The sequence below is a fragment of the Octopus bimaculoides genome, chromosome 1 (genome assembly GCF_046866305.1).
Source record: "Octopus bimaculoides isolate indiv1 chromosome 1, ASM4686630v1, whole genome shotgun sequence".
NCBI classification, from domain to species: domain Eukaryota; kingdom Metazoa; phylum Mollusca; class Cephalopoda; order Octopoda; family Octopodidae; genus Octopus; species Octopus bimaculoides.
This window is the reverse complement of record NC_142928.1, coordinates 18,901,860-18,926,859: the sequence shown is the minus strand read 5'-3', so window position 1 is coordinate 18,926,859 and position 25,000 is coordinate 18,901,860. Positions and strand designations below refer to the sequence as shown.

General features: G+C 38.0%; 1 protein-coding gene across 4 annotated transcripts in view; it reads right to left on the bottom strand.

The window, feature by feature from the left end:
- The window catches only part of LOC106867686 (protein unc-13 homolog D), a 467,325-nt gene that overhangs the window by 45,901 nt on the left and 396,424 nt on the right, over nt 1–25,000 (bottom strand). For all 4 annotated transcript variants that reach the window (XM_089348935.1, XM_089348927.1, XM_089348922.1 and 1 more), the window contains 3 exons: nt 16,371–16,511; nt 6,663–6,695; nt 1–32 (listed from right to left, as the gene is read on the bottom strand). The exon at nt 1–32 is cut by the window's left edge and continues 124 nt beyond it. In XM_089348935.1, coding sequence (XP_089205061.1) covers nt 1–32; nt 6,663–6,695; nt 16,371–16,511 — 206 coding nt within the window. The remainder of the gene's footprint in view (nt 33–6,662; nt 6,696–16,370; nt 16,512–25,000) is intronic.

Below are 25,000 nucleotides of genomic sequence, written 5' to 3'. Positions count from 1 at the left end.
CTCAGGAAGAAGATGCGAAGTGTGCGGAGATGCTTCAGAATCACAAAGGAGGGAATGTGTAGTGAGAAAAAAATAAAAAGAAACAAACAAACAATAATGTCAGAAACATATATGTCAAATGTTTTTGAAGTGAAATGTATGCAAATTTTGAAGTGAAATTTTAAAATCTCCAGACAAGACTAACAATCAATATATATGTATATTTAAAACAAGAAAAGACAGAAGGATATAGACATAAATTTTAACACCAAGTCTTAATAATGAATAATGATCTCTTTAAATGTGAACACAATGGACAATGTTTATACATTTTGTTAATAAAGTAGAAGAAAATATAAGACATAAACACAGAAAGTATTAAAGTATATTTTTTTTAAATATATTAAGAGGATGGTTTGAAAGACAATGTATCTTAAAGAACAGCTTTTCCTTTATATAAAACACACCACACAACATATAAATTAATTAGTTTTATATGAGAATATATGAATATATATGTGCATGCGCGCACGCGCATGTGTGTGAGTATCTGTGTGTGTGTGCGTGAGTGTACACAAGCATGGCTGCATAAGTTTGCTTTCCAGCGATATGGCTTCAGGTTCAGTCCTACTGCGCAACACCCTGGACAAATTGCAACCAGGTGGTGGGGTATGGGGCCAATGGTAAAAATCAGTTTGGTGGGGAGGTGAAGGAAATAGGAGTCAGTCAAGGAAGAGGAGGTGATAAATAGCAGAACAAAACGGTTAGAGTAGATCGGCATCATCATCATTATCATCATTTAACATCTGTTATCCATGCTGGCAAGTGGTTGGACAGTTTGACAGGAGTTGGCCAGCCAAAGAGCTGTCCAGGCTCCAACTGTCTGCTTAGGTATGGCTTCTATGATTGGGTGCCCTTCCTAATATTAACCACTTTGCAGAGTGTACTGGATACTTTTTACATAACATCAGCATCAGTGCTTTTTACGTTTGCACCAGCACAGGTTCCTTTAAGTGTCACTGACACAGGTGCCTTTTGCATGGCACCAACATGGGTGGTTTTTATGAGGTACCAGCAGTGATACATTATGCACAGAACTGGCATGGATGCTTTTTATGTGGTACCAGCAGTGGTAAATTATGCACAAAACTGGCAAGGGTGCTTTTTATGTGGTACCAGCAGTGGTACATTATGCACAAAACTGGCAAGGGTGCTTTTTATGTAGTACCAGCAGTGGTGCATTATGCACAGAACTGGCAAGGGTACTTTTTATGTGGTACCAGGACTGGTAAGGGTGCTTTGTATGTGTTACCAGCAGTGGTACATTATACACAGCACTGGCATGGGTGCTTTGTATGTGGTACCAGCAGTGGTACATTATACACAGAACTGGCAAGAGTGCTATTCATGTGGTACCAGCACTGGTAAGGGTGCTTTGTATGTGGTACCAGCACTGGCATGGGTGCTTTTTATGTGGTACCAGCAGTGGTACATTATACACAGCACTGGCATGGGTGCTTTTTATGTGGTACCAGCAGTGGTACATTATACACAGAACTGGCATGGGTGCTTTTTATGTGGTACCAGCAGTGGTACATTATACACAGAACTGGCATGGGTGCTTTTTATGTGGTACCAGCAGTGGTACATTATACACAGAACTGGCAAGAGTGCTATTCATGTGGTACCAGCACTGGTAAGGGTGCTTTGTATGTGGTACCAGCACTGGCATGGGTGCTTTTTATTTCATACCAGCAGTGGTACATTATACACAGCACTGGCATGGGTGCTTTTTATGTGGTACCAGCAGTGGTACATTATACACAGAACTGGCAAGGGTGCTTTTTATGTGGTACCAGCAGTGGTACATTATACACAGAACTGGCATGGATGCTTTTTATGTGGTACCAGCAGTGGTACATTATACACAGAACTGGCATGAGTGCTTTTTATGTGGTACCAGCAGGGGTACATTATACACAGAACTGGCAAGAGTGCTATTCATGTGGTACCAGCATTGTAAGAAAACTATAGAGATGAGAAAAGGGGGAGATGATGTGAAACATAACCTTCAAAATGTGATGTAAATGGTCATTGTGTATGAACTGTGATGCTGCATGGTAGTGAGGTATAAGCACTGAACGTAGAAGATGTGCTAAGGATGGAAAGAAAAGTGAAGCAAGTATGATCTGCTTTCTGTGTAATGTTTGTGTGCATGAATGACAAAGTAAAGATGAGCTGAGAGAAAAATTAGGTAAAAGATGAATCAGTTGTTGATATACAACAGGAGTGGTTATACTGGTGTGGACAGGTAATGCATATGGATGAAGAGAGTTGGGTGCAAAATTGACTGGTCATTCGTGTGAAAGGAACCGGTGAATGAAGAAGACCAAGGAAGACATGGGAAATAGTGGTGAAGGTTGATCTCAGGAGTTGATGAAGGAGCACAACAATGTTACTCTGTTTGTGAATTATTTCACTAGGGATCAGCAGAGAAGTGTTTGGAACCTGGGTGAGTTGCTTGCTGAGCTATATATGTAGAGAGATGATGGTAGTGACGAAGACGGAGGTTGCTGTAATGCTGTTGGACGAAGTTGCTGAGTCTCAAAGTGGCTGCTGTGGTGTCGTCACTGGAACTGGCTGTGTCTTGTGTGGTCAGTGGCTAGACCTAAAAATGTCTAAGACCTGTACTGAGGGAAAAGCTAGGTTTTTGTAGAAAGGAGTAGGCTTGAAATAGTGTGCAAAAAAGGTTGTTCACGTGATGCTATCTAAAGTCTCTGATTGGCTGTCTGCAGTCAGTTGGCCCAACAGAGTAGGAGACAAATTATGTCAACACCAACCAACCAGAGTAGTGAACACAATGAGATCCAAACAGTGGCCGAAGGCAAGTTGGTCTCTGATACGTTCGAATGCACGTATATATAGAGTCTATGCTACAGGTTTAACGGTATTCCGTCTGCATCCATGTTCTGAGTTTAAATTCTATTGAGGTCAACTTTATCTTTCACCTTTTCAGGGTCGATAAAATAAGTACCAGTTAAACACTGGGCTCAATGTTCATTGACTTACATCCTCCTGCCAAAATTGCTGGCCTTGTGCCAAAATTTGAAACCAATATTAGCATTATCTTTCAGTGTATGGCAAGCATACCCATGCATAATCTTTTGTCGGTAGCATATGTAGTGTGCTTCTCCCCCATGTTTTGATGGGGTGTGAGTATGCTAGTCCAGTAGTTCCGGGTCACTGAACACTTATTAAAAATTCAATTTCAGTCCATGAAATGTTGTTCTCTTCACTTTTGAACATATAATTAAGTTATATGTTTTTGTTGTTGTTGTTAAGCGGATGCTGTCCAAGTGATACCATACAGAATTCAAAGGCTGTTTGAAATGATCTTAAACCTTTTGCCATATCTTTTCTTCTGAGACAGAACCTGTCAATATATTTCTGACAAGACTTCCAATAAGTATCAGGTTCTTCCAGGTTTTAATATCCAAAGAGTGGATCTCTGCGATAGACAAGCTATGTATCCCAATGCAGATACTACAAATTCATTGAGAAATATTATTTTGTTGTCAGAATAAAACCCTGACTCCCATATTTCTTAAGCCTGGTGTAAAATATCCTTTTGCAATTCTAACTTTGTTCGCTGTGCCTTTATATGATACCTCTTTGTCAATATCTTGGTATTTGCAACCCATATCGTATGGAACATGAGCAACAGAAAGACAATTGATGTAAAGGTTATTGATTTTAGAAGTAATTTTCCCACATTCACTCATTCAGTATAAGCATTTCTGTTGGCTAAATCCCATCCCCATATCAACTGAATTCATTGTTATAGAGTTCAGTGTTTCTGTTCATTGTAAATATTTCCAGAATAGATCTTAAGATTGTCAACAAAGAAATCTTGGATGCATTGTGGTTCTTGCTGTTGTAAAGCTTAGCATATTATACAAAATTACAAAAAAAAAATGACCGTGAATTTATTACCAAAATAAGCGGTAGCACAGGAAAAATGTCAACTTGGAATATTCCAAAGAAAGATTTGCAATATCAGAAACAATTACCCCACTTTTTAGTTAAAAGTCTGAAGCTTGTTGACCAGGTCCTGTGCAAGCCTATCAGTGGTAGCAGGTACTTTTACCAAATGTAATGATTCCAACAAGTAATGGTAGAGAATAATAGCAAACATCTTCCAATAATAAAACCATAATCAGCATGGCATTGACTAGATGTTCTTCATCACATACTCCAACATCTTCCCACCTGTCTTTTTATTTTGTTGCTTTGGCAATGTCTTAGAAGGAATTGATTTAAACAACTTATCTACAACATATTACATAATGTTTAGACAAGTAATAGGTCTATAGTTTTGTGCCAAGTGGGTGTTTCTAAACTTGGCTACAAGATTTGTTAGTATTATAGAAAGCCAAGAAAGCCAATTTCTTACGTCAGTTTGGCATTCCATAGTTCCTTTAAACAAACATGTAAGTGATTTTCTGTAAATATCAATAATTTGTGCCAGTATTCAAGTATTAAGTTTCTTCTTATGCTTTCCTATATATGTCAGCATTATCATTGTTATTATCATTTAATATCCATTTTCCATGCTGGCATGGGTTGGTTTGCATATATATGTGAGGGTGGATGTGTTAGATAAAAGTGCACAAAGTACCATTTATTGAAATATAAGTTTCTACATTTGTATATAGCACGTTTACATATGCTTGGACATGGAAAGCCCATCACTAATGAAATGGCTTCAGGAGAGGCACCACTAAAATAGTAAACAAATGGTAAATCTGTTGACAAATGAAGACAAAATGGAACTGACACTCATTGATGCTGCATCGAAAAGGCCAGGGAACAGAAGACATGCACTCAACACCAGAGCTGAAGACACCTCCGAAAGGGGAGGGGGGGCACCACGTCAAAACGGTAGAGGAGTAGGGGCCGAAACCGGAAGTGGTTCCTCCTGATGATGTCTTGAGCTAACTGGATCCTATAAAGGAGCTGTTGTGGTAGCAGACCACGAAACATGGTTGAAATTCCTCCTATCCAAAGTTGTACTTTAGAAATATAGAGGTGTATGGCTCAGTGGCTAGGGTATGGAACTGACAGTCATAAGGACATGGTTTCAATCCCCAGATGCATTTAATGTTGCTTCAGTCTATTCTGCTGAAAATGAGAATGGGCTAGAGAACCATCCATGAGTAATACCAGCAACAACTAATGGTTAATCCTGCAATGGGCTGCAGTCTTGTTCAGGAGGTAATACCAAAAACAACTAATGGTTAACCCTACAATGGGCTGTGGTTACTGTTTAAGAGGTAGTACCAGCAACAATTGAGGATTAACCCTGAAACAGGGTGGTGCCCTATTCAGTGAGAAATATTACACTTTAGGTTATTTATACAGCATGGAAACCAGAATAATATCCAGATTAATGAGTCAGAAGTTTTGTAGCAAGCCTAAAACCTAAGAAAACTTTAGGAAGATGCATATTAATGGTTGGTGGAAGAATCAGTAGATCATCAAACAAAATACCTAGTGGTATTTGATTACAGTTCTTTATATTCTGAGTTTAGCTGAAGCTGACTTAACTGTTGGTCACTAGTCATGTGCTGGGGTAAATATAATCATCTATATCATTGAAAATGATAGATCATGATTGCAATCTGATGACTGAAACCAATAAATGAATACAAAAAATAAAGGTCCTTCCCAAGTCATATAGACTTGTAGGGCCGGTTGCTCGGACTCTCTGATGTATATACCCCCCCCCCCCCCACTCACCCAGGATGGATGCCAGTGTGTCACAGGATTACTCATTTTTGACAACTGAGAGGACCAGAAAAGCAGAAAATGAAGTGCTTTGCTCAAAAACACAATGCACCACCGGGTCAAGGAATTGAAACCACAATCTTACGATCATGATTCCAGCACTCTGACTACTAAAGACACTACTATTGCACGGTTGCCTACAAATTGGTAACCCTGACTTAGAACACGCATTCCTTTCCATAGTTCAGTGCCAGCTTTCATTCTACTTTAATGACCAACTGTTCTCTCTAATTTCATCTCTTCACTACATACCATAAATCCTCGAGTATAATCCTCCCTTGAGTATAATACACAGGGGATTTTTAGGGGGCTGTACCTCTGAAAAACGTAAACCTTGTGTATAATACACACCCCTTCTCTAACTTGAGTCAAGGAGGTCTATATAACGTCCTTGGTTTGTAAACGTATATATGGTAACGTCCTTTATTATTATTGTATATATAACATAATGCAAACATGTAGCTTTTTTGTGCATTTGCAGAAAATTAAGAAATAACAGTAATAACGTCAGTGAAAAATAAATATTAAGTAAATTGCCTTTACATATTTATCACTTAAAAAATTTTGCTTAGAAAATATTTTTCATTTTTAACCTCGTATATAGTACGCACTAGAAATTTTGACCTTTAAATTTTGGGAAAAAAGTGCGGGTTATACTCGAGGATTTACGGTATATATTTTTCTTTTATCATCTATTTTGTCTCTGATTGGTGTGGGGTTATATGTAGCGTAGACTCTATATATACATGCATTTGAACGTAGGAGGGACCAACTGGCCTTCACTGCAAAGAATAAAAATACTAAAGAATTAGAAAAGATGAATTAATTTTACTTACCCGATACAGTATCTGGTAATAATCAGGAAGTTGCTGTGTAGAATGGGAAAAAGAAACAGTTCTATGGTTATACAACAGAATAGATAAAGGAAAAGCAACAAAATCAGAATAGAAAACAACAATGCCTTCACAATTAAACAAAAGTTTTTATGATTTGACATTAATGCCCTGCTATGATTCCAAACCACCAACCCATGAGACCATCGCTTGTTCTGTGATTCAGAAATTGTATCAGAATATTTATCATCATCATTTGACTGTCCACTTTTACATGCTTCTATGGGTCAGATGGAGTTTATTGAAGCAGATTTTCTACAGCTGGATGCTTTTCCCGTCACCAACCCTTACCTGTTTCCAAGCAAGGTAATATTTCTCCATGGCCAGACACATTCCCGCAGAATATTAGAATTGAATAATATTCATTAACAACTATCAAGCAGTATCAAGACAAAGAGATACAAGCATTCACACAGCGACATGCACACACACATACAAACACACACACACACACACATATGTGCACGCGCACGCACACACACACACATATGCGCACGCGCATGCACACACACACACACACACAACTGGCTTCAATCAGTTTCCATCTCCCAAATCCACTCATAAGACCTTAGTTGGCCTATAGCTATAATAGAAGACATTTGCTTGAAGTGCCATGCAGTGGGACTGAACCTGAAACCACATAGTCCGGAAGGAAACTCCTTAACCACACAACCATGCTTACATCTATACTTTTTTACTCTCTCTTTTACTCTTTTACTTGTTTCAGTCATTTGACTGCGGCCATGCTGGAGCACCACCCTTTTAGTCGAGCAAATCGACCCCAGGACTTATTCTTTGTAAGCCTAGTACTTATTCTATCATTCTCTTTTGCCGAACTGCTAAGTTACGGGAACATTAACAGACCAGCATCGGTTGTCAAGCGATGTTGGGGGGACAAACACAGACACACTAACATATATACACACACACACACACATACATACATATATACAACGGGCTTCTTTCAGTTTCTGTCTACCAAATCCACTGACAAGGCTTTGATCGGCCCGAGGTTATTGTAGAAGACACTTGCCCAAGGTGCCATGCTGTGGGACTGAACCCAGAACCATGTGGTTGGTAAGCAAGCTACTTACCACACAGCCACTCCTTATATTTAAATGAAAATCTTGCATCATAATTTTATACAGAAACCTTTTGTGCAGTTGCATACACTGACTTAATAAACCAATAAGACAACTTCTATGCAATCATTCAACCTGCTAGAAATGACTGGCAATGAAATCTCCCTCACAACACATCCTTCTACTTCTGTTTTTTCTGATCACTGGGACCCATAAAGCCAAGGCTTAACTCAGTTTTCATGGCATATAATTGACTGAAGTTACTTCACACCCGACTGAACAGGATGCTAGTCCATCAAAGAGTTAACTTCCTAGTTATTGCTTGAACTTATTTACAGGTGAGTGGACGAGGGCAATGTGAAATGAAGTGTTTTGCTCAAAAACACAAAGCAGTACCCAATCTGGGAATTGAACCCACGATCTTACAATCATGAGTGCCATACCCTAAACTCTAAGGTATTGCACTCATGATTGTAAATAAAGTAAATAAAGGATACATTGATTAATTTAGGGATGTTCACAGATGGAATGGCTTCGACCATAGGTCTCTTGACAACAAACACCAATAAATGGAAAAGTTAATTATTTTTTTTTAAATCTTACTGAATTCTTTGTTGTTTTTGAAATTATTTCAAACAGTGTATTTCATTTAAAATGTGGTCACAAAATGATTAAGGAATGTTTAAATTAAACTGTCAAGGGGATCACTGATATATGAATGAGTTTAAAATTAAGGATTTTTTTGTTGGTAAAATAATACTCCCAGGCAATTTCAATTAATTTCTGCAGCAAAGGTCTTTCCACATACAATTCTTTTATTTGTTTCAGTCATTTGACTGCGGCCATGCTGGAGCACCGCCTTTAGTTGAACAAATCGACCCCAAGACTTATTCTTTGTAAGCCTAGTACTTATTTTATTGGTCTATTTTGCCAAACTGCTAAGTTACGGGGATGTAAACACACCAGCATCAGTTGTCAAGTGATGGTGGACACACACACACACCCATATATATATATCATCATCATCATCATCGTTTAATGTCTGCTTTCCATGCTAGCATGGGTTGAACGATTTGACTGAGGACGGGTGAAACCGGATGGCAACACCAGGCTCCAATCTGATTTGGCAGAGTTTCTACAGCTGGATACCCTTCCTAACGCCAACCACTCAGAGAGTGTAGAGGGTGCTTTTACGTGTCACCCGCACGAAGGCCAGTCAGGTGATACTGGCAACAGCCACGCTCAAAATGATGTCTTTTATGTGCCACCCGCACAAGAGCCAGTCCCAGGCTTCTTTCAGTTTCTGTCTACCAAATCCACTCACAAGGCTTTGGTCAGCCCAAGGCTTTAGTAGAAGACACTTGCTCAAGGTGCCACCTAGAACCATGCAGTTGGTAAGCAAGCTACTTTATTTCATTTCAATTTGCCATAAAGGCAGTACACAGAGAGTAGCTACGGGCTGGACAAAAACATTAATGAGATGAAATGGATGATAAATATGATGGTATAATGAGAGAAGGCAAAAGCCGCCCGCCGAACTTTGCTTCTCTATAACACTGTTCTTTATAAAATTAAATTTTCACATTGAGGCTATGAACCTCGTACATAAAAAGTCATAAATTAAGGCATTTGCCTCTTACGATTTTTCATTACACAATATGAGGCACTCGTCCTCTTAGGTTTTTTCGCCCGATATAGCTTTCGCTTCTCTCAAGCAAAACGATGGGTCTGGGTCGGGCCACTTTTCAATACTGAATTCGACCACACAGCCATGCCTGCACATATATGCTTACAAAATCAAAAAACAACACAACACCCATGTCTTTCAGAAACATTTTTTTCATGTTCAGAATTCCTGAAGCAGAGAATAAACTATGCACATTAGTAGCTGGTTGTCAGGACATTGCATCCTTCAAAACTTCCATGCTTCCTGAAATTCACCAGCAATACACCTGGTGCCACCCCACCATTTTTTAAAGACTTAATTACTGTCAACTTCTTGTGCATTACTCTAAGTACTGTTCATGCAGTTTTGGTTACTTTTACTGATGAATTATATTGCACCTGACCACTGTACACAATAAGTTCATTATCATTATCATTATTATTATTATTATCATTATTATTATTATTATTATTATTATTATTATTATTATTATTATTATTATTATTATCATTATTATTGCCTTTGCACAGCTTCTAATGCTGGAGACGTACTGCAGTGTCAGCTGTTCACTTACAGTGAACTAAGGTAACATCTCTTATTTTCCAAGCAGCTTCCGGAGTATTCGGGCGGTTCCAAGCAATGCTGTTTTCTGCAAGTGCTCCACCCTTATTGCAGCCCCTATTTGTTCCACGTACTTCTCGAGTTTTTGCTCACTGTTCCCAGGACTCCGACAATTATTGGTACTACTACTACCATTTTCACCGACCACAACTGCTTAACTTCCCATGCTAACCTGTCATATCTCTCGACTTTTCTTTCTTCCTTATCACATACCTTGTTGTAGGCTGGGCATGCTATATCTAAGATACAGCATAGTTTGTTTTCTTTCTCAATTAACACTATGTCTGCTTTCGTATTCTCTATCCCATGGTCGCACTGAATCATAAAATCCCATAGGAACTTTGCATTTTTATTTTCAACGATGCCTTCAGGTTTGTGGTAGTACCAATTTTTTGCTCTGATTATTAGTAAACCCGAAGGCATCGTCGAAAACAGATTATCATTATTGTTATTATTATATATACACACACAAATATATTATATTTCCTACAGCAAGAAATCTATTCTGTTATGGCCTTTCTTTCTCATACTTTACCCCTCTCTACTCTGCATCTCCTAAGATAATGCTTCCCCCCTTGGAGTTCATAGTTTTAAAATTACTTCATTGTATATTGCTAGACATTACTTAATAAATAAGAATAGCCATTAGAATTAGAAGGACCATCAATAAAATTAGTCGGCTAGTTAGTAGAATTGGAGAATAGTCTTCAGAATTGGTAGGATAACCATTTAAATGTAGAACTGTCACTCAAGCAATTGCATAATCAGATGAACTGGTAAGGTAGCCATCAGAAGTGCTAGGTTAGTCAACAGAATTGGTAGTACTATCACTAGAATTTGTAGAACAGTCAGTTGACTGATAAGATAGTTTGAAGTATAACTGTGATAGACACTAGAATTTATGGAACAGACATAAATATTGAAAAGACAGCAAAATTGATAGCAGAGTTATAAAAATAATCAACAGAATTGATAGATTAGTTACAAGAATTAGCAAGACAGTCGGTGTAATTGGTAGAACAGTCAGTGAAATTGGTAGGATAGTGACCACTATAAATAGGTTAGTCACTAGCACTGATAGAATCATGATCGTTTTAATGTCTGCTGCTCCATGGCTGAATGCCTTTCCTGTCACCAACTTTCACCTGTTTCCAAGGAAGTTAATATTTTCCCATGAGAGGACATGTTTTCACAGAAGACTAGAAATTTGAAAAACCATTTGTAAGACTGTGAGGTTTGTTTATAGAAATTGTGTGATATCAAGACAAGGAGACACAAACATACATACATACAAATATATACGGAAGTACATATGTATGTGTGTATATGTGTGTATGTGTGTGTTCACACACACATACATACATGTTTTTGTTTTAGGCAGAGGCAGACAATGTCATTGTTGATTTGGAAATTATGTGTGCTGGTTAGTATCTTCCAGGTTTTCACATCAATGGCTCAGATTTCATCAAGCATCCAGTCAAGCAGCCCAAACGTTGGTATGAGTACTGGCACTGCAAACACATTGTGGGCCACTGTTTTATTGAATGCAGAGAGTTTCAAGGTCTATATTTCCTTTAGTGTATGTATGCATGTATGTATGTCATTCCTTGCATATCTGGTTTTATATCAGAGTGACCTTCTCCTAGAGACATGCTTCAACAAAAGCTGAGGGGTGCCTCACTCCCAGGGGTCTTTCAGCACGCCGGACACCATCCCGGAATTTCTGTGTACCTGTGCTATTGCTGGATAGCCGTTGAGCCTGCACTAGGTCCTAGCCACCAACGGAGCCGCTAATGCAAAATATAAGTTAGTCCTAGAGCGCACAATGTTCCTGAAAGTCAGCAATGGTCTTCCTCGGTCACGAGTGGACAGCCATCATCATGTATGTATGTATGTATGCACATATGTATGTTTACAAATGAACTTCTTTCAGTTTGTCTGTACAAAACTTTAGTCAGCCCATGGCTAGAGTAGAAGACATTTGCCAGAGCAGCCACACACTAGCTCTGAACTCCACATCGTATGATTCTCAAGCAAATTCTTAATCATACAGCCATGCTTGTTCTGAGAGTAGTCAAATTAACGATTAAAATCATCATCAGAATCGGTTGGATAGCCAGCAGATTGATGATAAAGAAAGTGCAATTTGGAAAGCAAATGATGGTCTACATTAACACAAATTATATTAGAAATAAAGGCAAAAATCACTGTTACTCTGTCTCATGGTACCACCAACTCCTACTTTTAATACCAGACTATAGATACAGCATTGATTCATTTCTGATTGGTTATTGATAAAAATCTATTAATGATCAATTCAATATAAAAGATCTTGCTGAGTTTATAGTTGCTAATAAGGTTAAAGTATATATAGGCTGGTAACGTTTTCATGTCTCTCACACATGTTTGGCCAATAAATAAGTGTGTCTGCTGCTTTGGTTTTCCATTAGAGGTTAGAATAATGGGGCAGTCGTGTCATAGTTGAGACTACTTAAGAGGTTAAACATCTATCCCAACAGCTATAAAACAATCAGCTCTCACAGAAGTACCATCACCACCACCATCACTATCACCACCACCATCACTATCACCACCTCCCTCTTTTCTGCTTCCACCACTGCCGCCACCATCATCATCAATCATCGTCACCACCATTATTATTATTGCTGTTGTTGTTGATGTTGTTGTTATTGTATTTATCATCAATCCCCTCTTTGCCCCTCAGGGGACGTTAAGGCCTCACACCAATTCAGAATTAATAATCAGGTCAATATTCATTAGTTTTAAGAATCTATCACCAAACAAGAGAATCGGTTGTGAGCTTCATCAAAAATTTATCTAAAATACACAAGAATTAATCAACAGAGATTTATATATATATATATATATATATATATATATATGTATATATATGAGATTTATATATATATAGATGATGATGTATATACACACACACGCAAAGACACACACACACACACATATATATATATATATACGTATTTATATAATTATGTGTATGTAAGTATATATATGTATATGTGTGTATATATATATATATATATATATATATATATATATATATACATCCATGCGTGTGTGTGTGTGTGTGTGTGTCTCTCTCTCTCTCTATATATATATATATATGACCTGCTAGAACTTTGTTATTCAATTAGACCTCTAGCTGAGTGACCTTTCACACATTTTTGTCATCGAGAAAAATGGCCCAAAGTTTCACAAAATGTATGTAGCTTCCAGTTTAGAGATGGAGGAAAGTTTGTTGAAGAACATTTTACTTTAATGCTGATCAAGCCAAGAAAACAGAAAGAATCTCTCTCTCTCTCTCTCTCTTGGCCTTCGTGCGGGTGACACGTAAAAGCACCTACTACACTCTCTGAGTGGTTGGCGTTAGGAAGGGCATCCAGCTGTAGAAACTCTGCCAAATTAGATTGAAGCCTGGTGTTGCCATCCGGTTTCACCAGTCCTCAGTCAAATCGTCCAACCCATGCTAGCATGGAAAGCAGACGTTAAACGATGATGATGATATATATATATATATATATATATATATATATCTTTCTATCTATCGATCTAACTCATGGCTAAAGTACTGTGTTACCACATTGTATGCTACATGGGCAAATGTTACATGAAAAGATAGTGGGCAACAAAATCTTATACTCTCTCTATCTCTCTCCCTCTCTATATATATGTGTGTGTGTGTGTGTGTGTGTGTGTGTGTATGTGGTAAGTAGCTTGCTTGCCAACCACATAGTTCGCTCGAATGTTTTTTCACGTGTCACCAGCACAAGTGCCAGTAAGACGACGCTGGTAACGATCACACTCAAATGGTGCTTTTTACATTCCACCGGCACAGAAGCCAGACAGCTGCTCTGGCAGCGATCACGCTCGGATGGTGCTCTTAGTGCTCCACTGGCACAGGTGCCAGTCATCGAATTTGCGTATTTGATTTGATTTTGATTCCACTTGCCTTAACAGGTCTTCGCAAGCAGAGTTTAGTGTCCAATGAAGGAAAGGTACACATAAGTGGGCTGGTTACACCCCTGGAATAGGCCACGGGTTATGGTCTCACTTAGCTTGCCAGGTCTTCTGGCAATTAAATACAATTAGCAAAACATTGCACATATTATCAAAGGGTGTTTGCTTGAGACACCTGTATTCCATAGGTTGGATAATTCAATTGGATCAGACATGATGGAAAACTTTGCTGAGACACAGAGCTCCAATTTTTACTTTAATATCATATTATGCTAATGGAGGCACGTAACTTAGTGGTCAGAGTGTTGGACTCATGATCACAAGATTGTGGTTTCAATTCCTGGACTGCACGGTGTATTGTGTTCTTGAATAAAACACTTTATTTCACATTGCTCCAGTACACTCAGCTGGTAAACGTGAGTAATCCTGCTATGGGCCAGCATCCCTTTCAGTGAGAGGAATATCTATGCCAGAGAGACTAAGAAACCAGCCCTAAGCTCCTTACAGAATAATGCATCCTATTATATTATGATCACTTTTGAATCAAATCAAGAAAGTTATGCTTCTATTGGTTATGCAATTGCTGTTATTATACACCTATCAAACTAACAGCAGTGTCACTTTTAGTTTTTTAGGGGTTTTTTTCTAGTGATGCCAATACATGGGATTTGTACTCAGAAAGTAGTCAAAAGCTAAAACAGATACCACAAGTCATCGTGTCTGATGCTTTTAACAATTTCATAAATTTCATTCCTGAGAAATGGCATAACTTGTTTATTAACCCACAAAGGATGGAAAATAAAGTCAACCTTGGCAGGATTTGAACTCAGTGCACAGAAACCTGGAACACATACCACAAATTATCCTATCCAATCCTTTAACCACTCAGCCAATTTGCTACCTGAGAACCACTATAGTTTAATGTATTTAACTCAACATCATAGTCAACCAGTTGACAAATAAATAATGAAGAAGTGAAATAGAACCAGTGCATGTGTTTATTATTGGCATAATGACCCTCCCAAGACACAACGAAATTTAATAAGTCCCCACTTTTTTTTTGTTTGTAAGATGGTAGAGCGGAATACATAAATTCAACTGTTATTTCTAGTCAATCAAATGAGATCATAGATTATCTCTTATTTGCTTGGCTGTCATTGTGTTGTTTCTTTAGGTAAGGCATGTTACTTCATTTTTCTCATTTAGTGTTTGTCGCTGGAAAGACACAAGCTATAAAAATAGCTGCTGTAATGTTTCTGAAAAAAACATTTTCAGAACCACCCACCTACCCAGGGTAGTTGAGAAAACAGAATTTAAAATAGAAAGTTCGATATATGTGAGTATGTGCGTGTATGTGGGTGTGTGTGTGCATGCGTGTGTGTGCACGTGTGTATATGTATGTGTGTATGTGCATGTGTGCATGTGTGTGTGTATGTGTATACATATGTATGTATGTAATGTATGTATATGTATATATATGTGTGTGTGTGTGTGTGTCTTTGTGTATATGCATATATATCTATATTTATATATACATTCATATATGTATATGAATGTGTGTATATATTTACATATATATTTATACACATACACCCACACACACACAAATATATATATACACACACAACAGAGAATATATATATATATATTTATACACACACACACACACACACACATATATATACATGCAACCCATGCCAGCATAGAGCATGGATGTTAAATGTTGATGACGACAATGATGATGATGATGATGATGATGATGATGATGGTGGTGATGATGATGATGATGATGATGATGATGATGGTGGTGATAATAGTGATGATGATGATGATGATGATGGTGATGATGATGATGATGACGGTGACGATGATGATGATGACGACGATGACGATGATGATGATATACACTCTGCGTCCTTATTCCCTAAAACAATAGTTTCTTTCTGACTCCTTTCATTTTAAGGGGCATTCCATTGCAATGGATGTAACTGATATTTTAAAATCCAGTCACCATAAATAACAGCAAAATCGTACTTGAATCAATATTTCTGCTTTTAGCCCAGCTACATTTCCACAGCTATCAATTTACAATAAATTCATTCTTCCTGTTTAAACTATTACCATCCTGGGTTAGCTAGAGTTACATGTTATATGTCATGTCCCAACAGAATTATTACAGTTGCTGTGTGTTGGTTGTTGTTGAAGAAGAGATGGCGGGGTCTCTAAGTGGTTTGGTGGACCACCAGGGACAGGACCACCACACTAGTTGTGTGTTTGTTTACTTACGCCAACCATCATCTGTTGTTCCATGATCTGGATGGAAGTCTGCCAAAGTTCTTGTACCATTAGACTGTATACTGATTCATGCAAGCACTGTTGAAGTGTGGCCATATTCCTCTGCAGGTACTGCTTAAGAGGGTCTGATGACTGGAAAAACAACAAAAAACAACAACAGTAGCAATAATAATGATAATGATGATAATAATAATAATAATAATAATAATAATAATAATAATAATAATAATAATAACAATAATAATAATAACAACAATAATAATAATAATAATAATAATAATAAAAATAATAATAATAATAATAATAATAATAATAATAATAATAATAATAATAATAAAAATAATAATAATAAGAAGAAGAAGAAGAAGAAGAAGAAGAATAATAATAATAATAAGAAGAAGAAGAAGAAGAAGAAGAAGAATCTATAATAATCTAATATTAAAGGCGGTGCTCCAGCATGGTCGCATTCAAATGATTGAAGCAAGTAAAAGAGTATAATCCTTTATACTGGAAGCACAAGACCTCAGATTTGGGGGAAGGGATGAAGTAGATTACATCGACCCCAGTGTGTAACTGGTACTTAATTTATCAACCCCGAAAGGATGAAAGGCAAAGTCGACCCCGGTGACATTTGAACTCAGAACATGAAACAGATGAAACACCACTAAGCATTTCACCTGGTATGCTAATGATTCTGCCAGCTCACCACCTTTATCACATGATAATAAAAATAATAATAATAATAATAATAATAATAATAATAATAATAATAATAATAATAATAGATAACTCGAATGTGGAATCTAAAAGCAGAAACAATTCCTATTATAGTAGGTGCCTTAGGTATAATAAAAAAATATTCAGACAAATACATAACAAAAACACCAGGACTTACAAATATATATAACATACAGAAAATTGCACTACTGGGTACTGCACACATTCTACGCAAAACACTTTCAATACAGTAAACATAAGAGCACCACAGCAAACCACAGCACATACCCAAGGCGCACAGAGCTGCACTCGGTAGTGAAGTGAAAGCACATTATAAAAATAAAACTACTGAACAATAATAATAATAATAATAATTCTTTCTACTACTGGCACAATCCTGAAAGTTTCAAGAAGGGCTAGTGCCAGTGGTTCCCAACTATTTTTTGCCTATAGACCCCTTTAATTCCTATTTTACTCTACTGGACCCGTGTGTCAAAAAAATCCCATTATATTTTTATAATTAAATATTATTTGGAATTGTATAAAAAAAATTTGTTAAAATATTTTGAGTATTTTTTGAAGTACAGCCAATCTTATTACTCATAAATTTTAACAACAACATCTTATGTGGACCTCCAAGGGTCATAAGGAGCCCCAAGGTCCATATGGACACTGGTTGAGAACCACTGGGCTAGTCAATCACATCTACCCAGTGCACCATTGATACTCGTTTTAGTGACATCGAAAGGATGACAGGCAGAGCTGACCTCAGCAGAATTTGAACTCAGAACACAAAGACAGAGGAAAATGCTGCTATGTATTTTGTCTGATGCTCTAACAATTCTGCCAACTCACCACTTCATCATCATCATTATCATCACCACTACCACCACCACCACCATCTTTAAACATCTGTTTTCCATGCTGGCATGGGTTGGATGGCATCACTGAAGCTGACAAGCCAGAGAACAGCTTCAATCTCTATTGCCTGTTTTAGCATGGTTTCTACAGCTGGACGCCCTTTCTAATACCACATCATCATCATCATCATCATTGTCCTCATCATCGTTTAATGTCTGCCTTTCATGCTAGCATGGGTGGAACGGTTTGCCAAGAGCCAGTCTGGCCGAAGCCTGCACTAAACTTCTGTGGCTGTTTTGGCAGGATTTTTTTACAGCTGGATGCCCTTCCTAACACCAACCACTCAGCAAGCAATAATAATAGTGGTTTCCAATTTTAGCACCAGGCCAGCAATTTTGAGAGATGAGACAAGTTAATGACACCAGCTGTAATACTTCATTGGTACGTTAAGGAAAAGTTGAGCTTAGCAGAATTTGAACTCAGAACATAAAGAGCAAGAAGAAATTCTACCAAGCATTTTGTTTGATAAGCAAACAATCCTGCTAGCTCAGTCTTTATAATAATCCTTTCTACTAAAGGCACAAGGCCTGAAATTTTGGGGAAGGGGATCAGTCGATTAGAGCGACCCCTGTATGCAACTGGTACTTAATTTATTGACCCCGAAAGGATAAAAGGCAAAGTCGACCTCAGCAGAATTTGAACCCAGAACGTAAAGACAGACGAAATAATGCTAAGCATTTCGCCCGGGGTGCTAATGTTTCAGCCAGCTCACCGGCTTTTACTGTCTTTATAATAATAATAGTAATTGTTTCAAATTTTGGCACAGGAGTGGCTGTGTGGTAAGTAGCTTGCTTACCAACCATATGGTTCCGGGTTCATTCCCACTGCGTGGCACCTTGGGCAAGTGTCTTCTACTATAGCCTCGGGCCGACCAAAGCCTTGTGAGCGGATTTGGTAGACAGAAACTGAAAGAAGCCCGTCGTATATATATATATATATATATATATATATATATATATATATATATTTATATGTATGTGTGTGTATATGTTTGTGTGTCTGTGATTGTCCCCCCCAACATCGCTTGACAACCGATGGTGGTGTGTTTACGTCCCCATAACTTAGCAGTTCGGCAAAAGGGACTGATAGAATAAGTACTAGGCTTCCAAAGAATAAGTCCTGGGGTTGATTTGCTCAACTAAAGGTGGTGCTCCAGCATGGCCGCAGTCAAATGATTGAAACAAGTAAAAGAGAATAAAAGAGAACATGGTCAGCGATTCTAAGATGAAGTGTTAGTTGATTACATCAATCCCGAAACGTGATTGGTCCCTATTTTATTGACCCCTGAAAGATCAAAGGTAAAGTTGACCATACTACAACAAATTCAGAATATAAACTGGCAAAAGAAATGCATCATCATCGTCATCATTATCATTGTTTAACATCCACTTTCCATGCTGGCATGGGTTGGACGGTTTGACTGAGGACTGGTGAGCCAGATGGCTGCACCAGGCTCCAATCTAATCTGGCAGAGTTTCTACAACTGGATACCCTTCCTAACGTCAACCACTCCAAGAGTGTAGTGGGGTGCTTTTCACATTCCACTGGCATGGGGGCCAGTCAGTTGGCACTGGCATTGACCACACTCGAATGGTGCTTTTTACATGCCACTGGCACTGGGGCCAATCAGACAGCACTGGCATCAACTATGCTCAAACAGTGCTTTTTATGTGCCACTGGCACGGGAGCCAGTCAGGCGGTACTTGCAATGACCACATTCAAATGGTGCTTTTTACATACCACCAGTATGGGACCAATCAGGCAGCACTGGCATCAGCCATGCTCATATGGTGCTTTTTTGCGTGCCGCTGGCGTGGGAGCCAGTCCGATTGGAGTGGAATCGACCAGGCTCGAATGGTACTTTTTATGTGCCACTGGCACGGGAGCCAGTCAGGCGGTACTTGCAATGACCACATTCAAATGGTGCTTTTTACATACCACCAGTATGGGACCAATCAGGCAGCACTGGCATCAGCCATGCTCATATGGTGCTTTTTTGCGTGCCGCTGGCGTGGGAGCCAGTCCGATTGGAGTGGAATCGACCAGGCTCGAATGGTACTTTTTATGTGCCACTGGCATGGGTGCCATTCAGGCAGTCACTATGTATTTTGTCCAAGGTACTAACAATTCTGTCACCTTATTGCCTTACAAACAATAATAATTGTTTCAAATTTTAGCGCAAGGCCAGCAATTTTAAGTGGGGGAGGTTGGTCAATGACATCAACCTCACTTCTTCACTTAAACTTTATTTTATCCATCCTGAAAGGTTGAAAAGCAATATTGACCTCAGTGGAATTTGACCTCAGAAAGTAAAAAAAAAAAAACACTGTAAAAAGTGCCTCTAAGCTAATTATTTTGCCAGCTCGTCACCTTAATTGTAACAATTATAATAATGGTTTCAAATTTTTCCACAAGGGTAGCAATTTTGTGGGAGGGGATGAGTCGATTATGTTGACCCCAGTGCTCAAGTGGTACTTATTTTATCAACACCAAAAGGATGAAAGGCAAAGTTGACCTCGGCGGAATTTGAACACAAAATGCAGTGAAGGGTAAAATACCACAAAGCATTCCATCCAACGCGCTAATGATTCCGCCATCTTGCCACCTCAATAATAATAATAATAATAATAATAATAATAATAATAATAATGATAATAATAATAGCAACAACAACAAAAGTACATTAAATTTACTATCTTTATGATGAAATAGAAGCAGAAGAAACATTTTTATTTATGTTTAGCAGACATTTTTGTTTTTAAAGATAAAGACATTGATAATGAGTTTAATATTTTTACATCAAAGCAAGCTAAAGTAATTAAAGATGTATTCATACACGACAAAACTGTTAATTAAGAGAAGTAAATAATAAGAAGGGTGATTGAGCAAGAGGTAAGTATATAATAAAAGCTTTGTAGCTTAATTAGTACATCTTCAACTAGGCTATGATTCCCTGCAGTTTTCACTGTAATGTCTACAAAACTTCAGAAAAGGTGTTTCAGCTGACAACAGCATAAATTTCTTTTTTTTTTATATATTTTTTTTTGTTTTTACACTTCAAATTGACACTTTTTTCCTCAGCATAGATATGAGACCTTGAATTTGTGTGGGTGGATATTATTAGAGAGGCTGGGTATGGATTTGTGTGAATGGGTACGAGTAGGAGGGTTGAGGATTAGACTGATCTGGTACCCACCAGGTAAAGATTTTGTTGACCACCCCCACCACCGTCACCACCACTTCAAAGGATGAAAGGCAGAACAACGTTGGTAAGTTTCGAATTCAGAAATATAATGACAGGCACAGACATGGTGGCTGTGTGGTTAAGAAGCTTGTCTTGCAGCCACTGCGTTTTGAGTTCAGTCCCAGTGTGTGGCACCTTGAGCTGACAAATGCTCTGTTAGTGAATTTGATAGACAGAAACTGTGTAGAAGCCACTTGTATTTATATATATATATATATATATATATATATATAATACAAAATGGGACAAGAACGCAAAACATACAGACAGTTAGGTAATACAGGAAAGGGACAAAACATCCAGAGGGACGATACAAAGAAAACACAGACAGGGCATTCAGAGTTTTCTTTCTCCAGTCGAGTATAAACTTACTTGGAAATGGATGTGTGGTGTTGAATCATATAATAATATAAATAAAATATATATATAGGCATATATACATACATATTGGGTAAGGCACGTTCTTCATAAATTCAGAGCCCAGGCATTTAGCTTAGCCAAGGACTTAGAATTTTTGGAAGGATGTTGCAAAAAAAAAAGAAAAAAGAAGAGAGCATATGGAGAGAACACTTCATCCTTTCTGTAACGGGCAAGGGAAACAACACGGGACTGGCACCACCACAGGTTATAAGACATCCTTATTTGGTGAAGTGAGATGTGATTATTCAATTGCGTTGATCAGCTACCGCCTGTCTTAAAACTGGGCAGTCCCCAGTCAGTAAGGTGCTGATCCACCATGTCTGTCCACTGCTAAGGGTGTATGGAGCTAGGACAAAAACCAAAAAGCAGACGTAAAGTCCAGCACCTGGCAAAAGGGGAAGAAAATTGAAACTGACCCCCATTGAAACTGGCGACCTGGAATATCAGAACAATGACAACCGGAATGGATATTACCGACCTGGATAAAACAGAGGACATCAGAAAAACGACAATCAATGACAGGGAGCTCACGTGGCTGAATGTAGACATCACTGCCCTGCAAGAGACAAGACTTGCTGACTCTGGTTCCATTAGGGAAAGAAATCACACTTTCTTCTGGAAGGACCTTGGGGAAGATGAGAAGAGAATCCATGGTGTGGGGTTTGAAGTACACAACAGATAGCTGAACAAGATCAGTACTCAGCACATCACTATCATGGAAGTGGGGACTAAAACTGGAAGGGCCCATCTCATTAGTGCCTATGCTCTGATTCTAACATCAGAAAATGAGAAGAAAGATCAGTTTTACAAGGAACTTCAGGATGTGATCAACAGTGTCCCAAAGGCAGACCAACCCTTTCTCATGGGCGATTTCAATGCAAGAGTAGGCACTGATCACCAAGCATGGCCCAACTGCCTTGGACATTTTGGACTGGGGAAAATCAATGAGAATGGCAAGAGACTCTTAGAATTCTGTACAAATAACAACCTGTGCATTGCAAACACCTTCTACAATGGCAAAGACTGGCATAAAGTTTCTTGGTGCCAACCAAGATCAGGTCATTGGCACTAGATTGACTTCGACATCGTCAGAAAGAATGATGTCAACACTGTGAAGCAAGCAAGATCCTTCCACAATGCAGACTGTAACACAGATCATCTGTTGGTTATAGCCAAGGTAAAGATGGTCACAAAGAAAACACCAAGAGCCACAAACCTAAAGAAATCTAAGATCAACACAAAAAACACCCAAGATCCAGCGATGAGAACCAAATTTTATGAATATGTTGAAGAACAGCTTCAAAACTTAAATTGCTCATCCCCTGATGACATGCGGAACGACATGAAATCATCAATATATGATTCTGCATCGCGGGCCTTTGGAACGGATCGACTTTCCAAGGAGGACTGGATCGAATTCAATGCATCAATTCTAATGCCATTACTTGATAAAAAGAGCAAGATCTTCATAAAGCACAATAGAAAGCCAACAGAAAGTACAAAGCAACAGCTACACGCTGAAAAATCCAACCTTCAAAAAGAAACTAGAAAATATGGTATTCCTCGTCGATGCCCAGGTTCGCCCCGAGATCGTCATCATACCTCCCCTCCATTAATCCTCTACAGAATGCTTTGGTTGTGTTGCAGTCGCTCAAGGTTGACTCGGGACGGCATAGTTGCTCGAGAGCAACGCGACACTTGTGGTGCCATTCACCAATCCTCAGCCACTTTTTATCCACGACTGCAGTTCAGTCATGGAGACAAGTTGCGGGAAAGTGCGCCTCACAAACGGTGACCACACCTGTTCACCGTTGTCTACATAGAGCCAGAAATGTTGCAGTCTCAGCGCGTGTCTGCGCATCATCAACCACGGCATGCCCAGCCCTCCTTTTAACGGGTGTAGATAGTTAGATAGACAGATAGACAGATCCATAGATAGATAGATAGACAGATAGATAGATAGATAGATAGATAGATAGATAGATAGATAGATAGATAGACAGACAGACAGACAGACAGATAGACAGACAGACAGACAGAGTAATGGATAGATAGATAGATAGATAGATAGACAGACAGAGTCCTCTACACAACAATACTCATAAAATCTTTTACAAGCAATACTATAAGCCTAAAGTAACTGTTTTCCTGTTAACATTATGGATGTGAAAAAAAAAAAAGAAAAACCCACCAGAAAACCAAAAACAACGGAAGAAATCAGAATCTACCCAAGAGTTATTCTTATTGATATAGCCCCTGCCGTTCTTTGTGTCTCTCTACTTCTGTACTACACAAAAATGTCCTTATTGCCATTTCAAATCCCATTTGTTGCATTCCACACAATTTACATTTGCTCACCATGTATTTCAACCTTTTAAATATCTTGATATTTTGCAGTTCCCCTCCCACACTTTTTTCAGAAAACTGAATTTTCACAAAACACACACTTTTTGGAGTTTATAAGCTCAAGTTTATATAGATTGGGTGAATTTTTTCCTACTTATTCTTCACTTTACACCCATGTTTACCATGTTGTATGTGTGCATATATATATACATATATAATATATAAAAATATATATATATATATATATATATATATATATATATATATATATATATATATATATATATATATATATATCTATATATACATATATAAATACACGTACACATATATACATATATGTATGTATATGTGTGTGTGTATATGTATATATATGCACATGTATGCTTGTGTGTGATTATGCATATATATGTAATATAATATAACATTATACATATTATATATATATATGTTTGTGTATGTGCAGGTATATATATGAATGTATGCATGCATGCATGTATGTATTTATGTATGTATGTATGTATGTATTTATGTATGTATGTAAGCATTTAGGCATGTATACACGTATGTATGTATGTATGTATAATCCTTGAGTATATGTATGTCTGTTGGGTCTGTGTTTCTGTAAATGTTACCTTTATGAATGTTGTGTCGGTGTGGTAATGTCTCCCTCGGTATACATCTGTGTGAATGTGTCTGTGTATGTCTATTGGTGAATGAATGAATATACATCATTCAAGACCTTATTTGATTTTTGTATATTCTACGAACATTTATGAATGTCCCTGTCTATGCAAGAACATGTGTAAGTATATGCACAAGGGCATGTATGTGTATGTGTGTGTGTGTGTGTGTGTGTGTGTGTGTCGATAACTGCATACTAAAGAATTCATGATTGTGAATATAAAATCGAGAAAAGTAATCAATTATTTTTATATAAGGTAAAATCCAGAATCCATATGTGCATACATCC